Source organism: Canis aureus, chromosome 8, assembly GCF_053574225.1.
Source record: "Canis aureus isolate CA01 chromosome 8, VMU_Caureus_v.1.0, whole genome shotgun sequence".
In the NCBI taxonomy this organism is placed as follows: Eukaryota; Metazoa; Chordata; class Mammalia; order Carnivora; family Canidae; genus Canis; species Canis aureus.
In genome coordinates, this window is record NC_135618.1 from 38,722,034 (window position 1) to 38,745,919 (window position 23,886).

At 64.1% G+C, this 23,886-nt stretch overlaps 5 protein-coding genes across 10 annotated transcripts; 4 read left to right on the forward strand and 1 right to left on the reverse strand.

Annotated features, from left to right (window-relative positions):
- The first annotated feature begins 361 nt into the window (after positions 1 to 361).
- Positions 362 to 2,513, forward strand: RNF151 (ring finger protein 151). The gene is given in 5 exon segments (XM_077906152.1): positions 362 to 519; positions 867 to 1,012; positions 1,323 to 1,419; positions 1,978 to 2,432; positions 2,434 to 2,513. Coding segments are annotated over 5 exon segments (735 nt in total). The 5' UTR covers positions 362 to 516; the 3' UTR covers positions 2,468 to 2,513.
- Positions 2,514 to 3,315: 802 nt separating this feature from the next.
- TBL3 (transducin beta like 3) lies at positions 3,316 to 9,298 on the forward strand. Of its 2 annotated transcripts, XM_077906142.1 has the most exons (22): positions 3,316 to 3,430; positions 4,579 to 4,630; positions 4,713 to 4,808; positions 4,890 to 4,937; positions 5,037 to 5,178; positions 5,272 to 5,356; positions 5,440 to 5,610; positions 5,696 to 5,771; positions 5,851 to 5,944; positions 6,029 to 6,210; positions 6,303 to 6,444; positions 6,542 to 6,600; positions 6,685 to 6,788; positions 7,285 to 7,432; positions 7,519 to 7,749; positions 7,840 to 7,910; positions 7,988 to 8,144; positions 8,219 to 8,277; positions 8,540 to 8,643; positions 8,735 to 8,806; positions 8,908 to 9,066; positions 9,147 to 9,298. In XM_077906142.1, exons 1-22 carry the CDS (start codon positions 3,390 to 3,392, stop codon positions 9,266 to 9,268), a joined length of 2,415 nt encoding a protein of 804 aa, XP_077762268.1. In that variant the 5' UTR covers positions 3,316 to 3,389; the 3' UTR covers positions 9,269 to 9,298. The 2 variants fall into 2 exon arrangements, with proteins under 2 accessions (XP_077762268.1, XP_077762269.1); XM_077906143.1 differs by lacking the exons at positions 3,316 to 3,430; positions 4,579 to 4,630; positions 4,713 to 4,808 and having other exon boundaries at positions 5,017 to 5,178.
- A 92-nt stretch (positions 9,299 to 9,390) lies between these two features.
- On the reverse strand, positions 9,391 to 13,564 carry NOXO1 (NADPH oxidase organizer 1). Of its 4 annotated transcripts, XM_077906144.1 has the most exons (10): positions 13,030 to 13,564; positions 12,342 to 12,707; positions 11,464 to 11,717; positions 11,289 to 11,369; positions 11,042 to 11,117; positions 10,773 to 10,950; positions 10,442 to 10,623; positions 10,245 to 10,349; positions 9,865 to 9,982; positions 9,391 to 9,788 (listed from the first exon to the last, which is right to left on the reverse strand). In XM_077906144.1, the coding sequence occupies exons 1-10, from the start codon at positions 13,070 to 13,072 to the stop codon at positions 9,410 to 9,412; spliced, it is 1,782 nt and encodes a 593-aa protein (XP_077762270.1). In that variant the 5' UTR covers positions 13,073 to 13,564; the 3' UTR covers positions 9,391 to 9,409. The 4 variants fall into 4 exon arrangements, with proteins under 4 accessions (XP_077762270.1, XP_077762273.1, XP_077762272.1 ...); XM_077906147.1 differs by lacking the exon at positions 13,030 to 13,564 and having other exon boundaries at positions 11,988 to 12,465; XM_077906146.1 differs by lacking the exon at positions 13,030 to 13,564 and having other exon boundaries at positions 11,909 to 12,465.
- A 72-nt stretch (positions 13,565 to 13,636) lies between these two features.
- GFER (growth factor, augmenter of liver regeneration) lies at positions 13,637 to 16,595 on the forward strand. 2 transcript variants are annotated; one of them, XM_077906148.1, is made up of 3 exons: positions 14,227 to 14,540; positions 14,687 to 14,883; positions 15,781 to 16,595. In XM_077906148.1, exons 1-3 carry the CDS (start codon positions 14,286 to 14,288, stop codon positions 15,941 to 15,943), a joined length of 615 nt encoding a protein of 204 aa, XP_077762274.1. In that variant the 5' UTR covers positions 14,227 to 14,285; the 3' UTR covers positions 15,944 to 16,595. The 2 variants fall into 2 exon arrangements, with proteins under 2 accessions (XP_077762275.1, XP_077762274.1); XM_077906149.1 differs by lacking the exon at positions 15,781 to 16,595 and having other exon boundaries at positions 13,637 to 14,540; positions 14,687 to 14,853.
- A 2,494-nt stretch (positions 16,596 to 19,089) lies between these two features.
- Positions 19,090 to 23,736, forward strand: SYNGR3 (synaptogyrin 3). The gene is made up of 4 exons (XM_077906156.1): positions 19,090 to 19,310; positions 21,609 to 21,846; positions 22,068 to 22,210; positions 22,290 to 23,736. The coding sequence occupies exons 1-4, from the start codon at positions 19,212 to 19,214 to the stop codon at positions 22,497 to 22,499; spliced, it is 690 nt and encodes a 229-aa protein (XP_077762282.1). The 5' UTR covers positions 19,090 to 19,211; the 3' UTR covers positions 22,500 to 23,736.
- The last annotated feature ends 150 nt before the right edge of the window (positions 23,737 to 23,886 follow it).

The following is a 23,886-nucleotide window of genomic DNA, read 5'->3' on the forward strand; positions in this document are numbered from 1 at the left end:
GGCCTACCTGTTCTGGAAGGCTTTCCCACACACCACCACTACTATCGTGGTACCACAGGTTGCGTGGGAATCTGGTCCTCCCTTCCCTCCTGATCGGTACTCTGGAGCCAGTTCGAGTTTTAGATCCTGAGAGACCTGATGGTGGGTCTATGTCAAAAGTCCCAGGGCTCTTAGAGATAATGCTTGGGCAGCATTATTTGAGGAGGGAGAAGGAAGGATTCCCACATTCTGCCAGGGCCTCAGCTTTGGGGAAACAGCCACCAGAAGTTTGGTTTTTCGGCCTTGTGCTGCCTGGGGATCAGGTGTCCCCACTGCTGAGACAGGCTTCAGGGACCTGCCCAGGTCCAGACCACCTATCCCTCAACTATGAGCAAGGGCCAGATGCTATAGGATCCCAGTAAGCCCTGGGCCAGGGCCATGATTGGACAATGCCACTGTGATGTCGGGCTGCTCCTGCTGTGAAATAGAGGCTCCTGAGCCCTGGGGGTCAGTGGAGCTGCCATCCAGACATAGATCATGGTGAGCCTCTGGCCTTTAAATGTGTTCCTTGTTTAAGACCTGCCCAGAACTGACCCCACTCTGCACTCTGAGAAAGGGTGAACAGTGGATTACAGGGTCCCAAACAGACAAAGGAAACCCACCTTTCCAAGAGCTCTGACCTGGAGTTAGGCCAAAATTGGCTTCCCCTGCTGGGGATTGGTAGTCATGGAGGACCCTGACCCTCACAGCTGTCCCTTCATAGTGGGTCCTGACCCAGCATTCCACTTGGGGCTCTCACATGGCCAACCTCCCCATCCTGGGTTTCCCTCTGGGTATGCGGGTGGATACTGGTCCGCCAGGCCCTGATTTTGGCCTGGCCTTTGCAGAGTGGCGGATATGATCTCAACCTCTTCGCCAGCCCTCCTGACTGCAACTTCCTATGTTCCGTGTGCCACGGAGTTCTCAAGAGACCAGTGAGGTTGCCATGCAGCCACATCTTCTGCAAGAAATGCATCCTCCGGTGGCTAGCCAGGTGCTAGTGGGCACTCAAGTGGCTGGGAGGACGGGCAGGGCTGTGGCCATTCTTGCAGCCCAGAACAGAGAGGAAGGTCCGCCAAGCATTAGGTCATAATGGCCTTAAGAGCTGCCAAATCTAGGACCCTAAAACCTGTGTGTCCCCGCACCGAGTGGTATTTACAGCCCGTGGCCCCAGCTTCAGAGCTGATATCCCCATGAAGTCCTCAGGCCTATTTGGGCCTGAGAGAAGGGACCACTGGGAAGGCGTGTTGCTGCTACTTGGTCCCTACCAGCTGCCAACACTCCCCCCTGCTCCTGCCTCCTAGACAGAAGACCTGTCCGTGCTGCAGGAAAGAAGTGAAACGGAAAAAGATGGTCCATGTAAATAAACTCCGGAGGACCATTGGCCGCCTGGAAGTCAAGGTAGCTTGAAGCCCTTACTCCGAGCACCCTTCTCGCTCCTGCCAGGGGAGGGACAGAGCCAGGAGAGAGGGTAAGGAGCATCCTATCCTCAGAATTGAGGGTTTCTGCTCCAGCGACAGACTGCAGCCCTGAGGTCATCAGTCCTGCCTGAGTTTGAGACCCCTCTCTACCACTTCTTTGCTGTGTGACTTTGGGCAAATTATTTAACCTGAGCCCCTGGGGCCGCAGTTGTAAAATGGGGATTATACAAGATTTTTAGAGGATGGAATGTCAGCTGTGCTGGCCATCACTATAGTCCCCTAATAGATGAAGATTAGGGGAAAAACAAAACAAAAGCATGTCACTAGAACTGCGAGAGCAGGCCAGCCCTGTGCCCCTGCTCTCAGGGGTCTAGAGTCTCCCCACCTCCAAACAATTGTCCAACTCTTTACCGTCCACATCACTGATGCCTAGGCCTTGGCAGGCTCTCAGATCAGGAACACCACGGGGGATTCTATGTAAGGTAGGCTGCTATGTCCGGCCTGGTTGGGCTCACGTGGTGCTCTCCCCTACCCCCAGTGCAAGAACGCGGAAGCTGGCTGCTCGGTGACGTGCCCCCTGGCCCATCGAAGGGGGCACCAGGACTCATGCCCGTTCGAGCTGATGGCCTGCCCCCACGAGGGCTGCACAGCACGGGTGCCGCGTGGGGCCCTGGCCGAGCATCGGCAGCACTGCCCACACGGGGCCCAGGAGCGCTGCCCGCTGGGCTGCGGGGCCACCCTGGGGCCGGTGGAGCGTGCGCGCCACAACTGCTACCGCGAGCTGCGCGAGGCCTGGAGCCGGCGGCAGGAGCGCAGCCGGACCCTGGTGCTGGGCCTGCTGCGGCGCATGCGCGAAGTGCACCGCACGGCCAATCTCGTCCGCAGACAGCTGGCCCAGCTCGGAGGCTTCCTGGAGGAGGAGGACGTGATGCTCGTGGGCGCCCCGCAAGGGGAGGCCGAGGCCACCCCAGAAGGCAGCATGGGGGCCGAGATGTGGGGGGCCCAGGGCCAAGGGACCTTGTAAATAGAAGGGTGAATAAACGCAGAGCCCAGGCCTGGGCCGCCCTGCCACCATGTGCTTGCCGGCCGCCCCCTTCCAGGCAGCACCGCCTTCCCCACGCGGGGCACTGGCCTCTCCGGCCTGGAAGGCTCTCCTTGCTCTCCGTTGGCCTCAGATGCCTCTTCCCCGCAGAGGATTTCCCCGACGCTCCTACCGCTCTACCAACCTCCCAGCCAGTCTCACGGCCGAGCCCTGAGCTCAGCAAGCCTCCCAGGAGCCTCCCAGGGGCTTCCCAGTATCCCGACCTCCTGCTCCCTGCGGCCACGGGGGCCCCACCTCCCTCACTCAGGTGCCCCCTGTCCTCGCCGCCGCCCCATCCGTCCGCGTCTCCCAGCACTAACCACTGCGCCTCCTATCGCTCCTGGACCGCCTTCCCGCCCCGAGCACCTGCTCTCCTCCCTCGTACCTCCCAGACACCTAGAACAGTGCTTTGCACAGAGCATGTGATCAATCAATGCCGAGGGCCTCTGAAGTGACTGGGCCTAGTCATTTACCGGCGGTGCATCCCACACGGGACCCTGAGCACCCGCCGTCCCCAAATCCCAGAATGCCGAGGGGCAAGAGTCCCCGGATGACCTTAGTAAACATTTCCCACGACTCCTTTTTACAATTTCCACTAAAAGGCAAACAGCGGGCCAGCCCCGTGACCCGCAGGCCGCCGCCGCCTCAGCCCCAGCCGCCTCCACGCCGCCCCGCCCCCGTCCCTCCCGGCCAGCGGCACCTCTGCCAGCTTCGCTCCCCGGCTCAGCAGCTACTGCCCACAGCCAAGATGGCGGCGCGCGCGGCGCTGATGGCGTCACAGGAGCCGTGGGTGGTGACGTCACCGCAGCGCGCCGGCAGTGGGGAGCGGCGCGCCGGTGCGCTCACGAGGCGGCGGCGGCGGCGGCGTTATGGCGGAGCCCGTGGCGGCAGTGGGCCGCTTCAAGGCCAAGTGAGCTGCGGCGTGGGCGCCGCCCGGGGAGGCGGCGGGGTTGGCAGCCCGAGGGGCCCGGCAGCGGGCGTCCGTTCGGTCCGCGGAGACGCGCGGAAGTCGGGTGGCTGCGTTGTTCCCACGTTAGGAGCCGGTTCGGGAGGCGTGGATGTAAAGTTCCGGAGGAGCAAGGGGCGGGCTGAGCGGCAGCGGAGCCGGTGCAGGACCGCGGCGGGGCGCCCCGGCCGCCGGTGCCGGGAGGAGAGCCCGTCGGGGCAGGCGGCCCGGGCTGGGCCGCTCCTGCGGCGCGCACGGCTGCCGGGCGGTCCCGGGCCGGAATGGAGCGCGGTCGGCTGGAGTGAGCGAGCGAGCGCGTCGTTTCCGTCAGTGCCGGCGGGGAAGCCCCGGGCGCAGAGCGCGTCTATGCGGCGTCACCGGGGTCCGCTGCTGGGAGCGTCCCCGGTGGGGTCAGGCCGGCACCAGGGAGGTCCGGGAAGAGAGGCCGAGCCCCTAGCGGGCAGCAGCCATGTGACGCCGCACGTCAGCGGAGGCTCGTGCAAACCAGGGGCTTGGAAACCGGAGCGAAGGGCAGGGGAGGGGAGGGGCTTAAAGCAGGCAGGGGTGCAAACTGGTGGCGAGGCTGGACCAGCTGTCCAGATGGAAGTGCGGTGGCCTGGACCAGCCGAGAGGGCAGGGCCGGGGCCAGCTGGAGGCTGCAGGAATGACGGCGGCTTGGGAAGAGGGAGGAACGAGCTAGGGTGCGGAGGCGGCAGGCTGCACCTGAGAAGGAAGCTGCCGAGGGCGGGTGGTGCTCTGGGCCTGTACCCGGAGCTGGCCTCCCACCGCCAGCAGGGGGCCCCCGAGGCTGGCCTATCCGCTGGGGAACCCGGGATGACCGCGCTGTTGCCCTGCCTTAGGACCTGCTGTGGGTCCCCTCTGCAGCCGGGCGTCCTCTGCGTCGTGGGGACCAATACCCGCCTCACAGCGCTGCTGAGAGAGGAGATGACAGTGAGAAGAGCCATCTCCAATTTCCTGCATCCCCGGCGCTGCCTGGGAACTCCTCAAGGGCAGGGGCCTTTGGAGTTGACCTCTGGGGGAGCACCCAGCCCCGAGCTGGGCACGGAGACTGAGGAGTGAGGGACTCACTCTCTCCCCTGTTCTCTCTCTAGCTATGCTGTCGAGCGCAAGATGGAGCCTTTCTACAAAGGCGGGAAGGTGCAGGTACCAACCCAGGGACGGGCAGAGGGGTGGGGCGGGCAGGGGCTGCAGAAGCTTATCTTGGCTGAGACCCTTCTGTCATCAGCTGGACCAGACCGGGCAGCATGTCTTCTGCGTTTGTGGTACAAAAGTCAACGTCTTGGACGTGGCCTCCGGGGCCGTGCTGCGGAGCCTGGAGCAGGTGAGGGTGGGGAGAGCCAGGGCAGGGGACTGGTGCGGGGGACAGCCCGTTCTTATGTGCTCTGTTTGCTCTCACCTTCAGGAGGACCAGGAGGACATCACTGCTTTTGAACTCAGCCCTGACGACCAGGTAGACAGGGCAGGGACGGGAGGTGGGCACCCAAACATCGAGGCGTTGAGGACATGTGACCATGCTCCCAGCCTCCCAGCTGAACTACATCTTCTCCAGGTGCTGGTAACAGCCACCCGGGCGCTGCTTCTAGCTCAGTGGGCCTGGCGAGAGGGCAGCATCACCCGCCTATGGAAGGCAATACACACGGCACCTGTGGCCACCATGGCCTTTGACCCCACTTCCACCTTGCTGGCCACAGGTAGGGCCCTGGGTGGGTGGCTGGGCCATGTGGAGGGCACATGGTCGGGGTGTTCAGGAACACTAACCACTTCACTGCAAACACATTCCCCAGGCGGCTGTGACGGGGCAGTGCGTGTGTGGGACATCGTGCGGCACTACGGGACACACCACTTTCGGGGCTCGCCGGGTGTCGTACAGTGAGTAAGAAGGTGGCAGGGGGTGGGCGGGGCGTCACGCCCAGGGCAGCACAACTTACCTGTCCCACCCGCCCTGCCCGCAGCTTGGTGACCTTCCACCCGGACCCCGCCCGTCTGCTGCTCTTTTCCTCTGCTGCAGATGCCACCATCCGCATGTGGTCGCTACAGGACCAGTCCTGCCTGGCCGTGATGACTGCCCACTACAGTGCTGTCACCTCGTTGACCTTCAGTGCTGACGGCCACACCATGCTTAGGTCAGTGGCCAGCCACCCAGGCCGAAGCAGGAAGGGGAGGGCTCCCGCTGAGTCTGAGAACTGAGGTGGCTCTTTCCCCTCCCAGCTCGGGCCGCGACAAGATCTGCGTCATCTGGGACCTGCAGAGCCACCAGGCCACGAGGACTGTGCCAGTGTTTGAGGTAGGAACGCCAGGGGGCCAGGCCAGTCAAGTGGGCAGGGAGAGAGTGGGGCTGCTGCCTCCAACTTGCTTATCCTCAGAGTGTGGAAGCCGCGGTGCTGTTGCCAGAGGAGCTGGTGCCTAAACTGGATGTGAAGTCTAAGGGCCTGCACTTCCTGACAGCCGGAGATCAAGGTGTGTATGTCCAGCCCAGGGTGGGCAGCAGGGGCTGGGGGAGGTCCATGGACTTCAGTCCCAGCAGCCCGTGTCCCCACACAGGCCTGCTGCGTGTGTGGGAGGCAGCCTCTGGCCAGTGTGTGTACGCACAACCGCAGCCGCCGGGCCCCAGGCAGGGGCTGACTCACTGCACGCTGGCCCAGTCTGCCGGCCTGCTCCTCAGCGTCACCACCGACCACAACCTGCTGCTCTACGAGGCACGCTCCCTGCAGCTGCAGAAACAGGTGAGCACTGCCCCTGCTCGGCCCCAAGCCTGGGAGTCCAGCTCTCCACTCATGCAGGCTCTGGCTTGTGTCCCTCCTGCTCCTGCCCCCAGTTTGCCGGCTACAGTGAGGAGGTGTTAGATGTCCGGTTTCTTGGACCCGAGGACTCCCACATTGTCGTGGCCTCCAACAGCCCCAGCCTGAAAGTGTTTGAGCTGCAGACAATGACCTGCCAGATTCTCCACGGCCACACGGGTGAGGGCACTGAGCTGATGGCCGCAGCACTCTGCCCTGGGCTGGAATGCCCTCCTCTACCATAACTGACAGCCGTTTCCTCTCTGCTTCCTCCCAGACATTGTCCTGGCCTTGGATGTTTTCAGGAAGGGGCGGCTCTTTGCCAGCTGTGCCAAGGTGAGGCATCTCGAGAGGCAGGGAGATATGGGTCTCAGTGGGGATACCCAGCCCAGTCTCCACCCTTACTCCTTTCATTCCCAGGATCAGAGCATCTGTATCTGGAGGATGAACAAAGCTGGCAGGGTGGCCTGTGTGGCTCAGGGCTCCGGGCACACCCACAGCGTGGGCACTATCTGCTGTTCTAGGTAGGGGGTCAAGGGCTGGAGTCCGCAGTGTTGCAGAGGCCCGGGCCCTGCTAGTCGGGTTACTCAGGGAGGTGTGGAGGGGAGGCTTCAGCCTGGGTCTTTGAAGCTGTAGACTAGGGATGTGTGCCAGAGCTGGCACAGGATACCCCCTGCTGCTGTTGGTGATGGAGACTCTCAGAACTGGTCTTGGGGCTGGGGGAATGAAAGGGCAGGAAGAGTGACACTGAACAAAGCTGAAGTAGGAAAAGACATTCTCTGCTGGGGAGGAGAGGGTGGGGTTCTGATGACCACATCACCAGGTATGGTGAGCCAAGGGCAGGTGGTGGAGGCTTGAGTGGACCAGTGGCCCCAGAGGTCCATGGGGGTGACACAAGTTGTGTTCTGGAACAGTCCCTCTGGTTGGGACCATTGTGCCTCGGGTGCGGGGTCTGATGCCCTGGCAGACAGGGCTGGTGGGGCTCAGCAGGTGTCTCCCCTACCCTAAATCTGGCCTCAGGCTAAAGGAGACCTTTCTGGTGACGGGCAGCCAGGACTGTACTGTGAAGCTGTGGCCCATCCCTGAAGCCCTGCTGTCTAAGGGCACAGCCCCAGACAGCGGTCCTATCCTCCTGCAAGCTCAGGCCACGCAGCGCTGCCATGACAAGGTGATGGCACAGGGTACAGAGGACAGGGGTGTGGCAGGGCTCTTGCTGGGATGGAGATCTGAGCTGCCACCTGCTCCCATCACCAGGACATCAACAGCGTGGCTGTTGCCCCTAACGACAAGCTGCTGGCCACAGGCTCACAGGACCGCACAGCCAAGCTCTGGGCTTTGCCACATTGCCAGCTGCTGGGCATCTTTTCAGGCCACCGGCGCGGCCTCTGGTGTGTCCAGTTCTCCCCCATGGACCAGGTGCTGGCCACAGCCTCCGCCGATGGCACCATCAAGCTCTGGGCACTGCAGGACTTCAGCTGTCTCAAGGTAAGCTGCCCCGCCCTGCGCCCCTCCCCCTCCCCCTGCAGGCCCAGCCCACCACCCGGTGTTGTCTCATCATCCTCCACCATCCTGCAGACATTCGAGGGACATGATGCTTCTGTGTTGAAGGTGGTCTTTGTGAGCCGCGGTACACAGCTGCTGTCCAGGTGGGTGGCTGAGGGCGGGGGTCGGGATGGGCTACAGGACCGGCCCGGCACTCAGCCCCTCCCCTTCCCAAACCCAGCGGCTCGGATGGTCTCGTGAAGCTCTGGACCATCAAAAACAACGAGTGTGTGAAGACTCTGGACGCCCACGAGGACAAGGTCTGGGGGCTGCACTGTAGCCGGCTGGACGATCGTGCCCTCACGGGTGCTAGTGACTCCTGCGTCATCCTCTGGAAGGTGTGGAGGTGTGGGGGGTATGGGGAGTGGGCGGGCTGCATCAGGGTGCCCATCTGACCTCACCCTGACCCCAGGATGTGACCGAGGAGGAGCAGTCTGAAGAGCAGGCCAGGCGGGAGGAGGAGGTGGTCAAGTAAGTGTGGGGTCCCCACCCAGGCCTCTGGAGCACCACCCACGTACCTACTATGTCCCACGTGTCACACCCTGGGAGCGGGTTCCATAGGCATCACCTCTGTTTTATGGCGTGGAGAAACTGAGGCTGGGGGCAGGAACACAGCTCACCGCCAGTGGACGCTTAGTGCCGGGCTGCCGACTCCTGAGCCAGCTCTCTGATGGCTCTGCTTCACCACCAGCCACGTCCCCCAGTGACCCTGTCCCTGCTCCTCCCCCACCAGGCAGCAGGAACTAGACAACCTACTCTATGAGAAACGGTACCTGCGGGCCCTGGGCTTGGCCATCTCCCTGGACCGGCCCCACACTGTGCTGACTGTCATCCAGGGTCAGTGCTGCCTGGGGCTCTGTCGGGGGGGCGGTCTCAGGTCCATGCTGTGCCCTTCCCTGGGGCTCATCTGCCTCCCTCCACCCCCCAGCCATCCGGAGGGACCCTGAGGCATGCAAGAAGCTAGGAGCCACGGTGTTGCGGCTGCGGCGAGATCAGAAAGGTGTGGGGCCAGTGGGCAGGCTGGGCAGTGAGCCGGGGTGGGCGGGGTGGGCAGGGCCACCGCCAGGCAGGTCTGACCGTGTGTCGTCCCCGCCCCCCCAGAGGCCCTGCTGCGCTTCTGTGTCACGTGGAACACCAACTCCAGGCACTGCCACGAAGCGCAGGCTGTGCTGGGGGTGCTCCTGCGGCACGAGGCCCCAGAAGAGCTCCTGGCGTACCCAGGCGTGCAGGCCTCACTGGAGGCTCTACTGCCCTACACGGGTATGTGGGCTTGGCCCCGGGGGCGGGAGCATGACCATCAGCCTCTGTGGAGCCCCTGACGTCCCTGTGTCCTCCCGCAGAGCGGCATTTTCAGCGGCTCAGCCGGACCCTGCAGGCAGCCACCTTCCTGGACTTCCTGTGGCACAACATGAAGCTGCCCACCCTTCCTACAGCTCCCTCTGTGGCTCCCTCAGCTCTCTGAAACATGCAGAAAGATGTTTTTCTCTCCTGATTCCTTGTGTCTTGGCTTTGTTTCACCCCGGCCCGCCCCCGCCCAGCCCCGCCACACTGGCGCCCTGGCCTTCTCAGCACAGACACGGGGTGTGCCTCAGTCAGAGGGGCTTTATTCAGGAAGCGGGAGTGTGTGCTTTTCTGGCCCTGCTGGCCAGAGGGTGTCACCCTCCGACACTCCTCCCCCAGCCTCACTGGCATCCGTCGCCCCTGGGGGCTGGAGCTCCTGGCCTGCCCTCGGGGGGTACTTGCTGGCCAGGGCCCTGCGGGTGACTGAGCAGCAGCGGCTGCGAATGGCACTCAGCGGGGGGCGGGCGGGCACCGAGGGGGAAAGGGTTGTGGCCTGGCAGGCTTCAGGGGTGCGCTGGGCCTCTCCACCCCTATCCTCCTTGCTGTTGGCCTCGCGGTGGAGCCCTGGCCCACTCAGGAGTGCGCCCAGCCCCACGGGTTGCAGCAGCACAGCGGGCAGGAGGCCAGAGCGGCCGCGAAACCTGTGACAGAACCTGCGATGAGAGCTGGGCTTGGCTGGCGCCCCTAAGCCGCGCCCAAGCTCCTCCACCTGCTCACCTGCAGAGCCACCAGCCTCGATCCGAAGTTTCCAGCACGCTCACCCGCGCCCCTGCAGGCACTGACAGCTCATCTGCGTGGCTGCTCTCATAGGCTTGGGAAGCACAGAACTGGGACCCTGGGAGTGGGCATTTGGGAGTCACTGCAGGGCCTCAGAATCCAGGGCCCCACCTCTCTATCCCCTCCTCTCATTGAGTCACACTGTCCGGGATTCCCCTGATGATGGAGACCAATCCACTGGGGCTCCCCTCACTATGGGGGCCACAGCACCCACGGAGCCCCAGGTCGAGCGCTGGCTCGGGTTTCCGACGGCCCGGCTTCGCCAAGCACTGCCCAGGGGTGTGGTGCCCGCTTGGCTTGGGGCGCGGGCAGTCTCCTACCACTACTCCGTAGGGTCGTCCCTTCTCGGTCCGGGGCTGCTTCCTCTAGGTAGGGAGCAGGAAACCACGCCATCTGCTGCTCTTCATTTGCCACCAGCCACCAGCCTAGGCGCAAGAGGTGGGCAGAGGTTGAGACCCCCTAAGCCCCTCGGGCTCTGGGGGCAGATGGGCGAGCTCTCAGTCCTGTGCAGCCCCACCTGACGGGTGTCGCAGCAGCACGTCTATGACCTCCTGGGCCCGTGCATGGAAAGGCCAACCCTGCGTGTCCTGGGTGCTGAAGGGCTGCAGGCAGCGCAGGCTCTGAGCCTCCAGGCTACAGATGGCAGGGCTGTGTGGCGGGCGGCGGTGGGGCTCTTCAGGAGTGGGCAGGATCACCAGACTGGAAGGGGGGTGGGTGCAGGTGGGGGAGGGGGGGTGGGTGAGAGTGCCCGGGCGTCCCACCCTTCCCCGGCGGCCACCTCCCAGCCTCGCCCCTCCCCTGGCCTCCAAGGGCTTTCCCGGGCAGGGGACTGGGGGCGAGTGGGGTACCTGCCAGGTGGTAGCACCGGCTCCAGGTCCACGGGTTGCGGCTCAAAGAAGCCGGTGAGCACCGCGCTCCGGGACAGCTGCTCCGCTGCAGCCAGCAGTGCCCGAGTGTAGGTGTCCAGCAGCCGCAGGCGCGCCAGGCCGCGGCCCGTGCGCCCCCCGCGCACCAAGAGCGATGTGTCTGTGGGCACGATGGGCTCAATCTGGGGGTCCCCGGGCCGCTGGCGCCCCTGCCCCTCCCAGGTCCCCGCGGGCTCCCGCAGCGGCCTCACCGGGGAGCTTGGGGAGAATGCGGTCGGATCTGCGCAGCAGGCCCGCCTCCACCGGGAACGCCTCCTTGAGGGTCTTCTAAGGAAGGACCAGCGAATCCGCCTCAGTCCAGCGGTTCCCTCGGGAGGGTGAGGGTTCCTCGCGGGGATGGGGGTCATAGGAGCAGGGATCCTTGCGGGCACGAGGCCACCGCCTAGGCAAGGTCGGTGCTGGGCCTCGGGGGACAGGGTTTGCCGCATGCTCACTCACGTGGAGCTCCTTGAACTCAGCCCAGCTCCTTCGCACAAAGGTGTCGCTGCCGTCCGACCAGCACACGGAGAAGGCGAACGTCTGTTGGGAGAAAGGTTGGGGGCGCCTTGGAGGGGCCGGGCCAGGAGTTCCCTCCCTCCTCCTTGGGGCTGGCAGGGACCCCGCGCCATCCTACCTGAAGCCGCCCTGTCTGCACCAGGGCCGCTGCGCTCACGGACACCGGGTGCCGGGAGCCTGCCATCGCCGCCTCACAGCTCGCGGTCCTGGACTTCTGGAACTGCCCAGCTGCGACCAAGGGGCCCACTGCTTGCAGCTCACCAGGAGGGAGGGCTCCCAGGCTCCCGGAAGATGACTGGAATTCCCCAGGTGCTCCCCCGCCCTGCCCTTGGGTCTCTCCCAGCTTCCTCACTGTGCCCAAAGCAGATCCGCCTAGAGGGACAGGAACACAGGGCAAGGCGAGGGGGCAGGGGCTGACTCTGTCTGGCATGAGTCTGGCCCCTGGGAGGAGGAGGAAAAGGAAGGGCCATCAAAGTGCCGCAGCCTGGCCTGACTCTCCCATGCCCTGTGTGAGACAGGTTGAGCCTCCCCAAGGTGTGCCTCCGCTCTGCCTCCCAACTCACCTGGGCGGCTGCCGGCCCTTGTCATCGGGAGCCAAGGACCCAGTACTGAAGGCTTTATGTACTTTGGCTTAATACTCACATTGGAGGAAAGGTCTCTCAGTGTTCCCAAGTCACAGAGGAGGAAATTTACATGAAATGGATAATTCAGGCTTTTCTGGATATGTTGGGGAGAGTGGACCTCACAGGCTCTTCTCCCGTGTGGTGGGGAGACCTGGGGCAGGACCAGGAGGGTCCCTGTCTGCAGTCACTGGCGCGTGGTGTGTGTGGGGGGATTGGTGACTAGGACTGTTTTGAGAGCTGCCCCTGAATTCATGATTTACCACAATTTACCCCGAACACAGCCTCTGAGACGAGGAGTGACCATTCCCCCACTAACAGGGCTGAAGCAGGGGTAGACCCTACAGTCCCCACAGGTGTGCTTAGGTGCCCCCACCTCTGGGCTGCTTCCTGAAGTGGAGGGCCTCCAGAGCTCCACCCAAGCCTGCTCTCGGTTGGCTCTTCCTGCTGTTGGGGCCACTGGCTCTTTGTTGGGACTCCTGCCCCAAGTCGTCCAGGGAGGGGTTAGCCTCTAGGTCACTCCCCGGAAAGTCACCCTGGCCTGGACAAAGGGCCTTTGTGGATCTGTCCCTCCAGCGTCTCTCTAACCTTCCCTGCTCACGGCCCAAGCAATGAACTCCTGCTGACAGAGGCCTCAATTGCAGGGTGCCTTTAGCCCAGCTGTCACGCTCTCCCCAACCTCCGTGGGGCCATGCTGAGGGGCTGGCCCGGCCGGCTGCAGGGGGGGGCAGACACTTCTCCCCTGGAAGACACAGAGAAACTGGGGCCTTCTAGAAGGGCACTAAGGCCCCCTCCCCGCCCCATCCGACTGCCCCTGTTCACACCCCCAGCAACCCTGGCTCCTTTCCCTCCTGTGCCTCTCCATGGCCCCCAGCCTCACCTGGCCCGTGGATACCTGCCCTCCCCCTTCCCCGCCCGAGCTCCTCACTAGCTCCTATGAAATCTGCTCAATTCCCAGCTCCCATGGCAGCGACAAGGCCCTGCATGTGCTCCCGCCCACCTTTAGATCTCTCCTCCCACCACCTTCCCCAGGTCCTGTGCCACTGGCTTCTGCCCATGCCCACCTCCAGCCTTGGCCTTGACGGCCTTCCTCCACTGAGTCCTCATCTTTCAGGCCTCTGCCTAAGTGTCACTCCTCAAGGAGGCCTCCGGGATTAGCCACTCCCTGTTCGTGGTCCCCACCAGAGCTTGTCAGTGGACGTGTTACTGTGACTCCCTTGTTTCTTTTTTTTTTTTCTTTTTTTAAGATTTTATTTTATTTATTCATTCATGAGACACACAGAGAGAGGCAGAGACACAGGCTGAGGGAGAACTAGGCTCCCTGCGGGGAACCCGATGCGGGACTCAGTCCTGGGTCTCCAGGGTCACGCCCTGAGCCAAAGGCACGTGCTCAACCGCTGAGCCCCCCGGGCGCCCCGACTCTCACCGCTGACCACTGGACAGTGAGCCGGGGGTCAGGGACGGATCTCGGGCCCCGCCCTGCCCAGCGCCCGGGCCAGGACTTGGAACAGAGCAGACGCCGCACAGACAGGTGCAGGTGACGCACGAGCGCGCGGAGGCTGAGGCCGCTCCCGACGGGGACGTGGACAGCGCCCCCAGGCAGCCCCGGGAGCCCCAGGCCCGCGCCGCCGGCTGTGCAGGCCCCGCCCCGCCCCGCCCCGCCCCGCAGCCCCGGCGCCCGTTGCCATGGCGCCCGTTGCCCGGGCCGACCCGGGGGACCCAGGCCCCGGCGCGCCGCGCTCTGTGCGCTCACCGCGCCGCTCCGCGTTGCCGAGGCGCCCGTCTGCCGACCGCAGGGCGCGCCCCGCCGAGGGCACAGAGCCTGGCCGCGGGCACGCGGGGCGGTCGGAGCGGAGCGATGGGGGCGTCCCGGGCCGCAACACGGACTTCGCCCCGGCCGCAGCCGGAGTCCACGGCGCGGCCGCGGCGCGGCTTCCACAACACGCTGCTCTTCTACTGGAGGAAGCGGGAGCGCCGCCACGGACGACGCAAGCCGGGCTCGGGACGCGGACCGAAGCCCGGGAGCCCGGCCAGGACCCGGATCGCCAGCCCCGCGCCCGCGCCCACCCGCACCCCGGCCTCAGGCTCGGCCGCCTCTCCGGCGCGCTCCGCAAGCCCCGGACCCGGACCCGCCCCCCCGCCGGCAGCCGGCCCCGCCCCCGGCCCCGCCCCCAGCTCCAGCCCGGCCTCCGCGCCTGCGCCTGCGCCCTTGCCCGGCTCCTGTGGCCGCGCCCTGGCGGCGGCGCGCGCGCTGGCCTGGAGGCCGACTTGGAGGCCCCTCTGGAGGCCCAGCTGGCCCGGCAGGCCTTGCGCGGGCAACATGGCGGCGCCCGGCGAGCGGAGCCGCTCCGGCGGCGGGAGCCTTTTCTCCTTCCTGCCCGGCGGCGCGCGCTCGGAGGTGATGGACGACCTGGTGACGGACGCGCGCGGCCGGGGCGCGGGGCGGAGAGATGCGTCCGCCGCAGCCTCGGCCCCCGCGCCGACCCCCGAGCCCCAGGTCGCCGAGGACCCTTCCCGGAGGCGGCCCTGCCGGGCCTGCGTGGACTTCAAGACGTGGATGCGGACGCAGCAGAAGGTCAGATGCCCCTGGGGAGCCCGGCCTGCAGCCTTTCAGCCGTTCGCGCGCGGGGTCGCGCCCGGGCGGGGCGCGGCGGGGGAGCCGCGTGGGTGTCGGGCCCCGGACACGACCTGCCCTGACCCTTGGTCGGCCTCCGCCCGCAGCGGGACGGCAAGTTCAGGGAGGATTGTCCTGAGGATCGCGAGGAACTGGGCCGCCACAGCTGGGCTGTCCTGCACACCCTGGCCGCCTACTACCCCGATCTGCCCACCCCAGAACAGCAGCGAGACATGACCCAGTTCATACATTTATTTTCCAAGTTTTACCCGTGCGAGGAGTGTGCCGAAGACATCCGGAAGAGGTGAGTGTGTCTACCTTGCCTGTCGGCGGCGGAGCTGTCCCACCTGGAGCCTGGGGCCCCTGCTGATGTCATAAAGGGGCAGCGGTGGCCTCGGCTTGCCCAGAGCAGGGGCCAGCTAAGCCGGCTCCTTTCCCCTCAGAGGCCCAGCTGCCTGGGGCTGCTGCTGAGGGCTGCTGCTGGGCACTGCTGCTGTCGCAGCCAGAAGGCTCCTGGTGGGGCTTCACGTACAGAGGTCCCTGCTTGGAACTCCTAGGGGCTCGGGCAGGTGGATGAGTCCACTTTGCCTGACTTCTATAGCAGGACTGCTGCATGTAAGGCTTGAGAACCCACTGCTTTTGCTCCCAGCAGCCACCTTTCCTTCACTGGGGAGCGCAAGAGCTGTTATTTGGCACCCACAGGTGTTTCTGGCCTGGATGCGGGGCCTGGGGCAGCCCTTGCCATTTGAACCTGGGCAGTTAGAACAGGTCTCTTGCTAGGCTGAGGCCCAAGGGCCCCAGGTGCTAGCAACAGGTCTGGTTTCCAGTTATGCCTTTGTGCTGGCGCCACCCCTTTCACACACTGCCCGGGGCCAGGGATGCTGGGGTGAGGCTTCCTGATTGTTACGAGGTTGTAAAGTTGCATGAGGTTGTAAAGTTGCATGACGAGTGCCTTAATGTCTTGGGTTTACCGAGCTCCATAGATAAGGGGTTGAGCAGGCCTAGGAGTGGGCCAGTGGTGGACAGAGCAGGATCAGGCCTGTTCCGGGCATGCCTACCTCTCAGAGCATGAGAGGGCTCATGGGTGTAGCTGGCAGCAATACCCAAGCTCTCCTCCCTGGATCCAGCAGGCAAGGAACTGATGGGGTAGGGGCAGTGGGGCCACTGCCTGTCCCCATCGTCACATGCTTCCCTCACACAGGATATGCAGGAACCAGCCGGACACGCGCACTCGGGCCTGCTTGACCCAGTGGCTGTGCCGCCTGCACAATGAAGTGAACCGCAAACTAGGCAAGCCGGACTTCGACTGCTCACAAGTGGACGAGCGCTGGCGCGATGGCTGGAAGGATGGCTCCTGTGACTAGATAGTGGCCGGCAGAGCTGTGGAACAGCAGTCCGGGCCTGCGGGCAGCCTGGCCAGAGGGGGATGGGGCACTCATTAAAGTGCATCAGAGCCAGAGCCTGTTGTGTCTCAGTTGGATCGTCCCCAGAGACTGCTCATGGGGCCCTTTCCTCTTAGGTTTGTAGTCAGAGCAGAGGTGCCTGCTGCAGACACCTCGACGGCCCTTCCTCAGCCAAGGCCCCGTGCGGCTGTAGGTGAACGAGAGGGAGCAGCCCAGGCTGTGCCTTACGTTTGGGATGTGGTGTCCTGCTCACCCCACACCCTGGTGCCCGCTTCCCTACACAGGAATGTGACAGGCCTGCTAGGGCTCCCTGTCTTGCTCCTTGAGGTAGACCATTGTCTCCCAGCCATGACCGTGTAGCAAGGGCCGGCTGCAGTGACTGTAACTCTACAGGCTGTGTGCTGTTTGCAGTTCAGAAAAGAGGTCTGGGGGTTGAGCTCTCCTTCCTGCTCAATGTCTACAAGGAAAGCACAGGCAGGCTGCTTCTCTGACAGTCCACCAACGCTGCTGCCCGCCTCCCATCCAGCACATACCTGTACCAGGCCTGTCAAGAGGCTTTGTGGAACCAATCTCAGAGCTTGAAACCAAAATAAAATAATGGAGGAGTGGCCAAGGGCGTGGCTTCGGTGTGTTTTGTGTCAAACTTGCCGTGGTGGACAGGGCTTGCCCTTGCTGCTCCAGGCAATGGCTTCCATCTGTCCCAAGTTCTGCTCCATAGGAGGAGGGCAAGGTCCCAAATGCAGAGGCAACCTGGGAAGTCCCAGGAACAGCAAGGAAGCCGAGTGCTGGAGCTAAGGAGGGTCAGGGGTGAGTGGGAGGTCAGATGGTACATAGTCTTCAAGTGCCCCACAAGGACTTTGTTTTAATACCTACCTTCTGTGGCAGGAAAGTCGTGGAGAATTTGGAGTAATGGCAAGGAATGGCAAGATGACTTCCGGGAGGGACGCCTGGGGGGCTCAGTGGTTGAGCGCCTCCCTTTGGTCCAGGGCGTGATCCCAGGGTCCTGGGATCAAGTCCCGCATCGGGCTCCTTTCAGGGAGCCTGCTTCTCCCTCTGCCTGTGTCTCTGCCTCTCTCTGTGTGTCTCTCGTGAATAAATACAATCTTAAAAAAAAAAAAAAATGACTTCTGGCAGGTTCCTCTGGCTCCTGAGCTAGGATGAGGCAGGAATGGGGGAGAGCAGGCACCCTGTGGCAGCTGAGTGGGGAGTTTGCCCCAGGGTGGGTCAGAGCAGAGCTGCCAAGAGAAAGGAGCCAGAGTTGACCGTGGGATTCAGGCCCTAGTGGCAGGAGGATGCTCTCCGTCCCCTGGAGAACGCTGTAGGTGGAGCGGGCATAGGGCTGACCTGCCTCCAGCTTTTGGGCCTTCCCAGATCTGCTCAGCCACACCTGTTCCCAGGCTGGGCTCCCAGCCGGAATGGCCTAGCAACTGTACGTATGCCCCATCGACGGTTCCTTGGCACCTTCACCCAACTGGTGCCGCAGCGGTTCTGACTTCAGCAGGGCCTCCCCAGGGAGGACAGTGATGCAGAGATTGGAGGCAGGGAGCAGCCAGCAGAGAATTGTTCCTCTCCACCCTCTCTTGATGGACTGTGCCCAACATGTGGCCTTCTTCTGGTCTCTCCCAAGTCACCTGCTAGTGGGAGAATCAGCCAGCTTCTCTAGGGAAGCCGTGGTTGGCCCAGGAACACCGCCTGGATATGCTTTCCCTCCTGCCCTCCCTCACTTCCCTCTTTCCCTTAACTCTGGCTTCCTGGATGTTTCACCCCCCCCCCCCCCAATCCAGGCTAAATCAAGCGGGACCGTAGTCTGAGATGAGGTTTTGGCTCAAGCTGTCAGCACGCAGACCAAGGGCGTGCGCCAAGAGGAAGGAGAAAAGCCCCAGGATCATGCCCTGGGGCCTCCAAAGTTTAGAGGTTACAGGAGCTCACAGGTTGGACCAGAAGAGAGAACCCCAAAAGGGTAGTGAGAAAGGGCCAGTGACATAGGGACGTGAAGAGAGGGTGACCTCCAGAAGCATTTCCAGGAGTGTGGGAGCGTCAGAATTACCCCTGGGACTAAAGGGGCAGTGGATGCTGCTGAGGACAGGCTGGAGCTATTCCAACAGACGAGGGTGACAGCCTGGATGCAGTGTCCTGGCCTCGGGAGTGGAACCTCTGGCCACACCTGCCCTGAGACAGGTTCATGGGGTGGACCAGGCGTCACCTTCCGTCCCAGCTCTTCACTCCCCAGTGTGATGGAAGAACTCGGCCAGCTGCCTATTCGTGGAATGAAGACCCGGTAATAACAATCCCTACCTTCCACGGGGGGTGGTGAAGTGCCTGGCACTGCAAACTCCCAACAATTGCAAAGTTTTCTGTCAATGCCCTGGACAGAAACAGCAGTCATCCGGGACCCTGCCAGGCTGGCCAGGAAGGAGCACGAGGGAGGGACCCTGTCTAACTTGGGCTGGGGGATCTGCAGAACAGACCCAGTGGGGCCCCAGCTTGGCCAAACGCCACATCATCTCCCCAGCTTCTTCCCACCCCTGGCCCCAAAGCAAACGGGCCGGAAACAAGTCCGCTGGGGAGACCCCGGAGTGTGAAGGCTGAGTGAGCGCCCTTGGAATGACCGAGAGTAAGCGGCAGAGATGTCCCTACCCCCCCATGCTGGCCTGCGGGCTCTGGCCTCCGGGACAAGGGCCTGGGGGACGGGGCGGGGCAGAGGCCTTCCCCGCCCTGTCAGGGAGGCTAGAACCCTCTTCAGGAGAGGCCGGCGGCCGGAGGGGGGTCACAGGGAAGGGTCCAGTACCCGCTCTCCGGTCCGAGGGAGTCGGGTTCCCGTCCCCCGAGGGTGAAGTGCGGCTCCGTCACCCGTTCGCTCCGCGGAGAGCCCGGCGCAGAGGGGCGGGGCGGGCGGTCGGGGTCCCGGGGCTGCAGCGGGGCCGAGCGCAGGGGCCCGGGAGGGGCGGTGCAGGCGGGGCGCGACGGGGCCGCGGGCTCAGCCCGGCTCCAGCAGGTGGGGGGGCAGGGGCGGGGGCGGGCCCTGCGCCGCGCGGACCAGTGGGCGGGGGGCACCGGCTCGGCCCCGCCCCGCGCGCCCCCGCCGCGGTCGGCGCGCGCTCTCGGGCGGCAGCGGCGGCGGCGGCGGCGGCGGCAGCGGCGGCTCCGGCAGCACCCGGCGGCCTCGGGCGGGGCCGGACGGACAGACAGACAGAGGGCGCGGGGGGCGCGCGTCCCTCCTGGTCTGGCCATGGAGGGAGCCTCGTTCGGCGCGGGCCGCGCGGGGGCCGCCCTGGACCCCGTGAGCTTCGCGCGGCGGCCCCAGACCCTGCTGCGGGTCGCCTCCTGGGTGAGTGGCCCCGGCCCCCGCCGCGCCCCCCTCGCCCCCGCCGCCCCTCGCCCCTCGCCCCCCCTCGCCCCTCGCCCCCATCCTCGCCCCCATCCTGGTCCCCGCCGGCCCCTCCCCCGCCGGCCGCAGGTTGGGGTGACGTCACCGGGCAGGGCGCGCCCACCTGCGGAGGTGGGGGCCGACGGCGCCCGCCGGGACCTTGAGAGGTCACCGGCCGCCGCCCCCGCCTCCAGTCCCCCGAGGTCTGACGCAGCCCCCTGCCTCTGCGCTCGCTCCGTCTTTCCTGTTCTCACGACCTGGAAGCGGACACAGGGGCGGGGACGCGAGTGGGCTCGAGCTCTGCGCCGCAGCACGCGGAGGGGCCGTGGGAGCCGAGGGGAGCGGGCGGCGCTTACACCGTCTTCTCCCGCACACACGTCCTCCAGGCTTCTTCCAAGGGAGCTGGCCCTTTCCCAGGCCTTCCAGTTGCAGTTGTGTGTGTTTGGGGGTTGGGGGTGCCCTGGGATCCCCCGGGCGGGGCAGCAAGAAGGGGCTCTGCACTGGGAGGGCTGCCTGGGGGAGGTGCGGGAGGGCCAGATTTGGGGACAGCCCAGACGACTGGGGCATCCCTAGGCCAGATGGCCAGCTCCTCCTTCCCCCCTCTCCAGGCAGGAGAGGAGGTGGGTGACGGAGTCTGGGTTTTATTTAGCCAGTGGCACCTGGTGTCCGCGGGACCTACGCCCTGGTCTTCAGGAGAGAGATGCCCAGGGTGGCGCGATTAGGAAGTGGGAACCCTGTGTTCTGGTGCCAGCTCCGCTCCGACCTGTGGACCACTCTGGGCGGACATGTCCATGCCCTGCACCTGGGCTTCCCTCTGACACCATCTCAAGGAGCTGGAGAGGGAGAGGAGAGAAATGAAGTTGAAACTGGAGGTCTTTTTTTAGAAACACGGGGCTGCCCAGAGTTGAAGGAGCAGCATCTGGTTTAAAATGATTGTGGTCCAGAAACACCTGGTTGGCTCAGTCTTTCGAGCACGGGACTCAGGGTCATGAGTTCAAGCCCCACATTGGGCACGGAGCCTACTTTAAATAAATAAATAAAGTGTAAAATGACTGTGTTGCACCATTTACCTGCCTTCCACCCCTTGTGGTAAGGGGATGCTGAAGTTGACTGAACCCCGGAGGTCAACAGTATCACCTTTCTTTTTTTTAAATTAATTAATTAATTTATTAGAGAGGGAGAAAGAGAGCAGGGAGGGCAGAGGGAGAGTGAAAATTTTGAGCAGACTCCCTGCTGAGCTGAGCACGGAGCCCTACTCTGGGCTTGATCCCATGACCCACAGGATGACGACCTGATAGAAATCATGAGTCCGGCCCTCAACTGACTGAGCCACCCAGGTGCCCCAACAGTATCACCCTCTGAGCCCAAACACTTATGGTGCGACACTCAGTCACTTGGGCTGTTATCCCTTGGGTGCTGGGTGGGCATTATTTTCCTGGCCCCAACACTGCATGCACTGTACTCGGCATGTTAGGAAGCAGGGCCCCACAGCTCCCAGGTGCTAGGGGTGGGTTCGGTGCCGGGCCTGGGAGACAGCTGTGCCACTGCGCTGGCTCTGCTCCCCCTGTGCTCTGGCCCCCTCTTCTCCGCCCCTCCTCCCACAGCGCCACCCGCTGGAGCCTAGAATCACTGGTCCAGGTGAAGCCTCGTGTTCCTACTTTTGGAGGCCGCCCCCCCCCCCCCCCACAGGACCAGTGACCCAGTTTGAATGTCAACCCCGTCTTTTATCAGCCAAATGACTTCGCTAATTGGGGCCCCACCTCCCCATCATAAAGGGGATCACAGTGAGCCCTTGTGGTTTGTGGGGAGGATTCTACGGGGAATGCGGGTAAAGAAGAGTTTTTTTTTTTTTTAATTTTTATTTATTTATGATAGTCACACAGAGAGAGAGAGAGGCAGAGACACAGGCGGAGGGAGAAGCAGGCCCCATGCACCGGGAGCCCGACGTGGGACTCGATCCCGAGTCTCCAGGATCGCGCCCTGGGCCAAATGCAGGCGCCAAACCGCTGCGCCACCCAGGGATCCCATAAAGAAGAGGTTTTAAGCATAGTGCTGGGCATAGTAGATACTCCATAGGACATGCGGTCCATAATTTTTAAATGCGCGGGGGACTGAGGGAGGGGTGCCCGAAGCCCCCGTCCACAGATGGGCCCCGCGCGGCCGGGAACGTGGAGACCGGCTGGAGGGCATGAGCACCGCGGTGGGTGACAGCGGGAAGGAGACCCCCGCGGGGCCCTGAGCGCCGCCCGCCGCCCGCAGGTGTTCTCCATCGCCGTCTTTGGGCCCATCGTCAACGAGGGCTACGTGAACACCGACAGCGGGCCCGAGCTGCGCTGCGTCTTCAACGGGAACGCGGGCGCCTGCCGCTTCGGCGTCGCGCTCGGCCTCGGGGCTTTCCTTGCCTGCGCCGCCTTCCTCCTGCTCGACGTGCGCTTCCAGCAGATCAGCAGCGTCCGCGACCGCCGCCGCGCGGTGCTGCTGGACCTGGGCTTCTCAGGTGGGCGGGGCGGGGCTTGCCGCGCGAGTGGAGGCGTGACCGGCGGTGGGCGGGCTTTCCGGGCTCCGCCGGGGCAGCGCTTTGCCGAGCGAGGGGGGCGGGGCGGGGCGGGGCTTGCCGCGCGAGTGGAGGCGTGGCCGGCGGCGGGCGGGGCTTGCGCGGGGCCGTGGTCCGGGGCGGGGCCTCGGCGCGGGCTCCCCTGACCCGCCGCCTGCCGGCAGGGCTCTGGTCCTTCCTGTGGTTCGTGGGCTTCTGCTTCCTCACCAACCAGTGGCAGCGCACGGCGCCCGGGCCCAGCACGCTGCAGGCGGGAGACGCGGCGCGGGCCGCCATCGCCTTCAGCTTCTTCTCCATCCTCAGCTGGGTGAGTGCGGCCGCGGGGCGGGGCCGGGCCGGGGCGGGGTGGGCGGGGTCGGTTCTGGCTGACCCGGGCTCCCCCTCAGGTGGCGCTCACTGTGAAGGCCCTACAGCGGTTCCGCCTGGGCACGGACATGTCCCTCTTTGCCACGGAGCAGCTGGGCACCGGGGCGGGTCAAGCCTACCCCGGCTACCCGGTGGGCAGCGGCGTGGAGGGGACGGAGACCTACCAGAGCCCTCCCTTCACCGAGACTCTGGACACCAGCCCCAAGGGGTACCAGGTGCCTGCCTACTAGTGGCCGGCAGGCCCCCACCAGGGTTCCACGGCTGCCACCAAGCCAGGGTCCAGGGTTTCCCGGGACCCCCCTCAGGTCCTCCTGGCCTAGCGCCAGGGACAGAGAGGGTGGCCACTGAGGGCTGTCTGGGGCCAAGAGAAGGTAGCCCCCAGGATGCCTAGGCTGCCCCCCACCCCACGTTCCCCCTGTCCCTTTAGTCGCTGACCCCAGGCCTTAGGTCGGGATGTGCAACCCTGGACATGTGTCCTCCAGCCTAGTGGATCAGCCTGGGAGGGGGCCATTTCCCTGGTGAGCCAGCTAGCCTGTGGCTCACCTGTCCACCCTGGGGTTAGGGGTCTCGCTGCCCTCCATAGCTAGGGCGGGGGCTGGCCCCGGGAGCACGGGCACTGTTCCCACCCCATGTCCCCCGGGGCCGTGACCGTCCCTGCTCGTGTTGTGGCGGTTCACCCCGTGGGGCTGTGTGCACACTGTCCGGAGCCTCCAAGCGTTTGCTGTCACAGGCTCACTAGAGTAGCCTGGTCCCGTTGATGTTGTGATTGTGGTCAGGTCTTCGGGCTTCACCTCATAGTTCCCTGCAAGCAGCCCCGCTGTCCGTAGCCTCTGCTCCTGTCCCGACTTGTCTAGGCCCAGGAGCCTGCCCGGGTGTGGGCACTTTTGGCTAGGAAGGCACAACATGGCTGCATACAGGCCTGGGCACCGGCCCTCTCCCACCCCAGCAAGAAGGTCTTGTCCAAGGGAGGCTTAGGACACCTGGGGGCCTGGCAAAACAGGCCCCTCACAAGGAAGGAGGCCTGAGGTTGCACATGCCCACCATGCCCTGGACTGGCCCATCTGTGCAATCCCTTTTTCCCTTGGCTTCCTGGACCAGCCCCTCAGCACCCTGCCCTGCACTCTGTTTTAAGGCGCAGCCTGAGGTTGGGGTCCCTCTGTATAGCTGACTACTCATGCATTGCTCGAAGCTGGCTTTTCACATTCTGTCAATACCAAATGCGGTTGCCACCTTCCATTCTCGCAGACAGGCGCCTCCCTGTGGAGTTGCAGTTGGGTGACAACCCTGTACATTGTAGCATAGACCAATTCTGTGTGGGTATTTAAGTGAACATGTTTACAATTTTTGTATATATGGATCTTTCTCTCCCTCTTCTGAAAGAGCAATCAGTGATTGTGTATCTTCAGTGTCCCATGTTTCAACTGCAACTTCTTTACAATAAAAGACTGTTAGTGAGTTTACCTGGCACAGACACTGCTTGCAGAGTCGTTTCTACTCCTGCCCCCGTGGGTGCCCAGAACCCAGGAAGGGGCAGCAGGTGGAGGCTGGGCTGATGCCTTTCTTCTGAGGGTCCCTGAGGCCCCCACCACACATCCCCCTGCTGTGCTGCTGGACAGC

Coding starts and splice junctions, on each gene's coding strand:
- NOXO1 (XM_077906144.1), bottom strand. CDS start 13,072: ATGAGGACTCAGTGGAGGAAGGCCGTCAAGGCCAAGGCTGGAG. Junction 12,708..13,029: donor CGTCAAGGCCAAGGCTGGAG/GTGGGCATGGGC, acceptor TGTGTCTTCCAG/GGGAGAAGTGTCTGCCCCCC. Junction 9,983..10,244: donor GACGACCCTACGGAGTAGTG/GTAGGAGACTGC, acceptor GCCCACTCCCAG/GGTCCCAGTTCTGTGCTTCC.
- GFER (XM_077906149.1), top strand. CDS start 13,652: ATGGCGCCCGTTGCCCGGGCCGACCCGGGGGACCCAGGCCCCGGCGCG. Junction 14,541..14,686: donor GGATGCGGACGCAGCAGAAG/GTCAGATGCCCC, acceptor CTCCGCCCGCAG/CGGGACGGCAAGTTCAGGGA.
- TBL3 (XM_077906142.1), top strand. CDS start 3,390: ATGGCGGAGCCCGTGGCGGCAGTGGGCCGCTTCAAGGCCAA. Junction 5,611..5,695: donor GACGGCCACACCATGCTTAG/GTCAGTGGCCAG, acceptor TTCCCCTCCCAG/CTCGGGCCGCGACAAGATCT. Junction 7,750..7,839: donor AGGACTTCAGCTGTCTCAAG/GTAAGCTGCCCC, acceptor ACCATCCTGCAG/ACATTCGAGGGACATGATGC.
- SYNGR3 (XM_077906156.1), top strand. CDS start 19,212: ATGGAGGGAGCCTCGTTCGGCGCGGGCCGCGCGGGGGCCGCCCTGGAC. Junction 21,847..22,067: donor GCTGGACCTGGGCTTCTCAG/GTGGGCGGGGCG, acceptor GCCTGCCGGCAG/GGCTCTGGTCCTTCCTGTGG. Junction 22,211..22,289: donor TCTTCTCCATCCTCAGCTGG/GTGAGTGCGGCC, acceptor GCTCCCCCTCAG/GTGGCGCTCACTGTGAAGGC.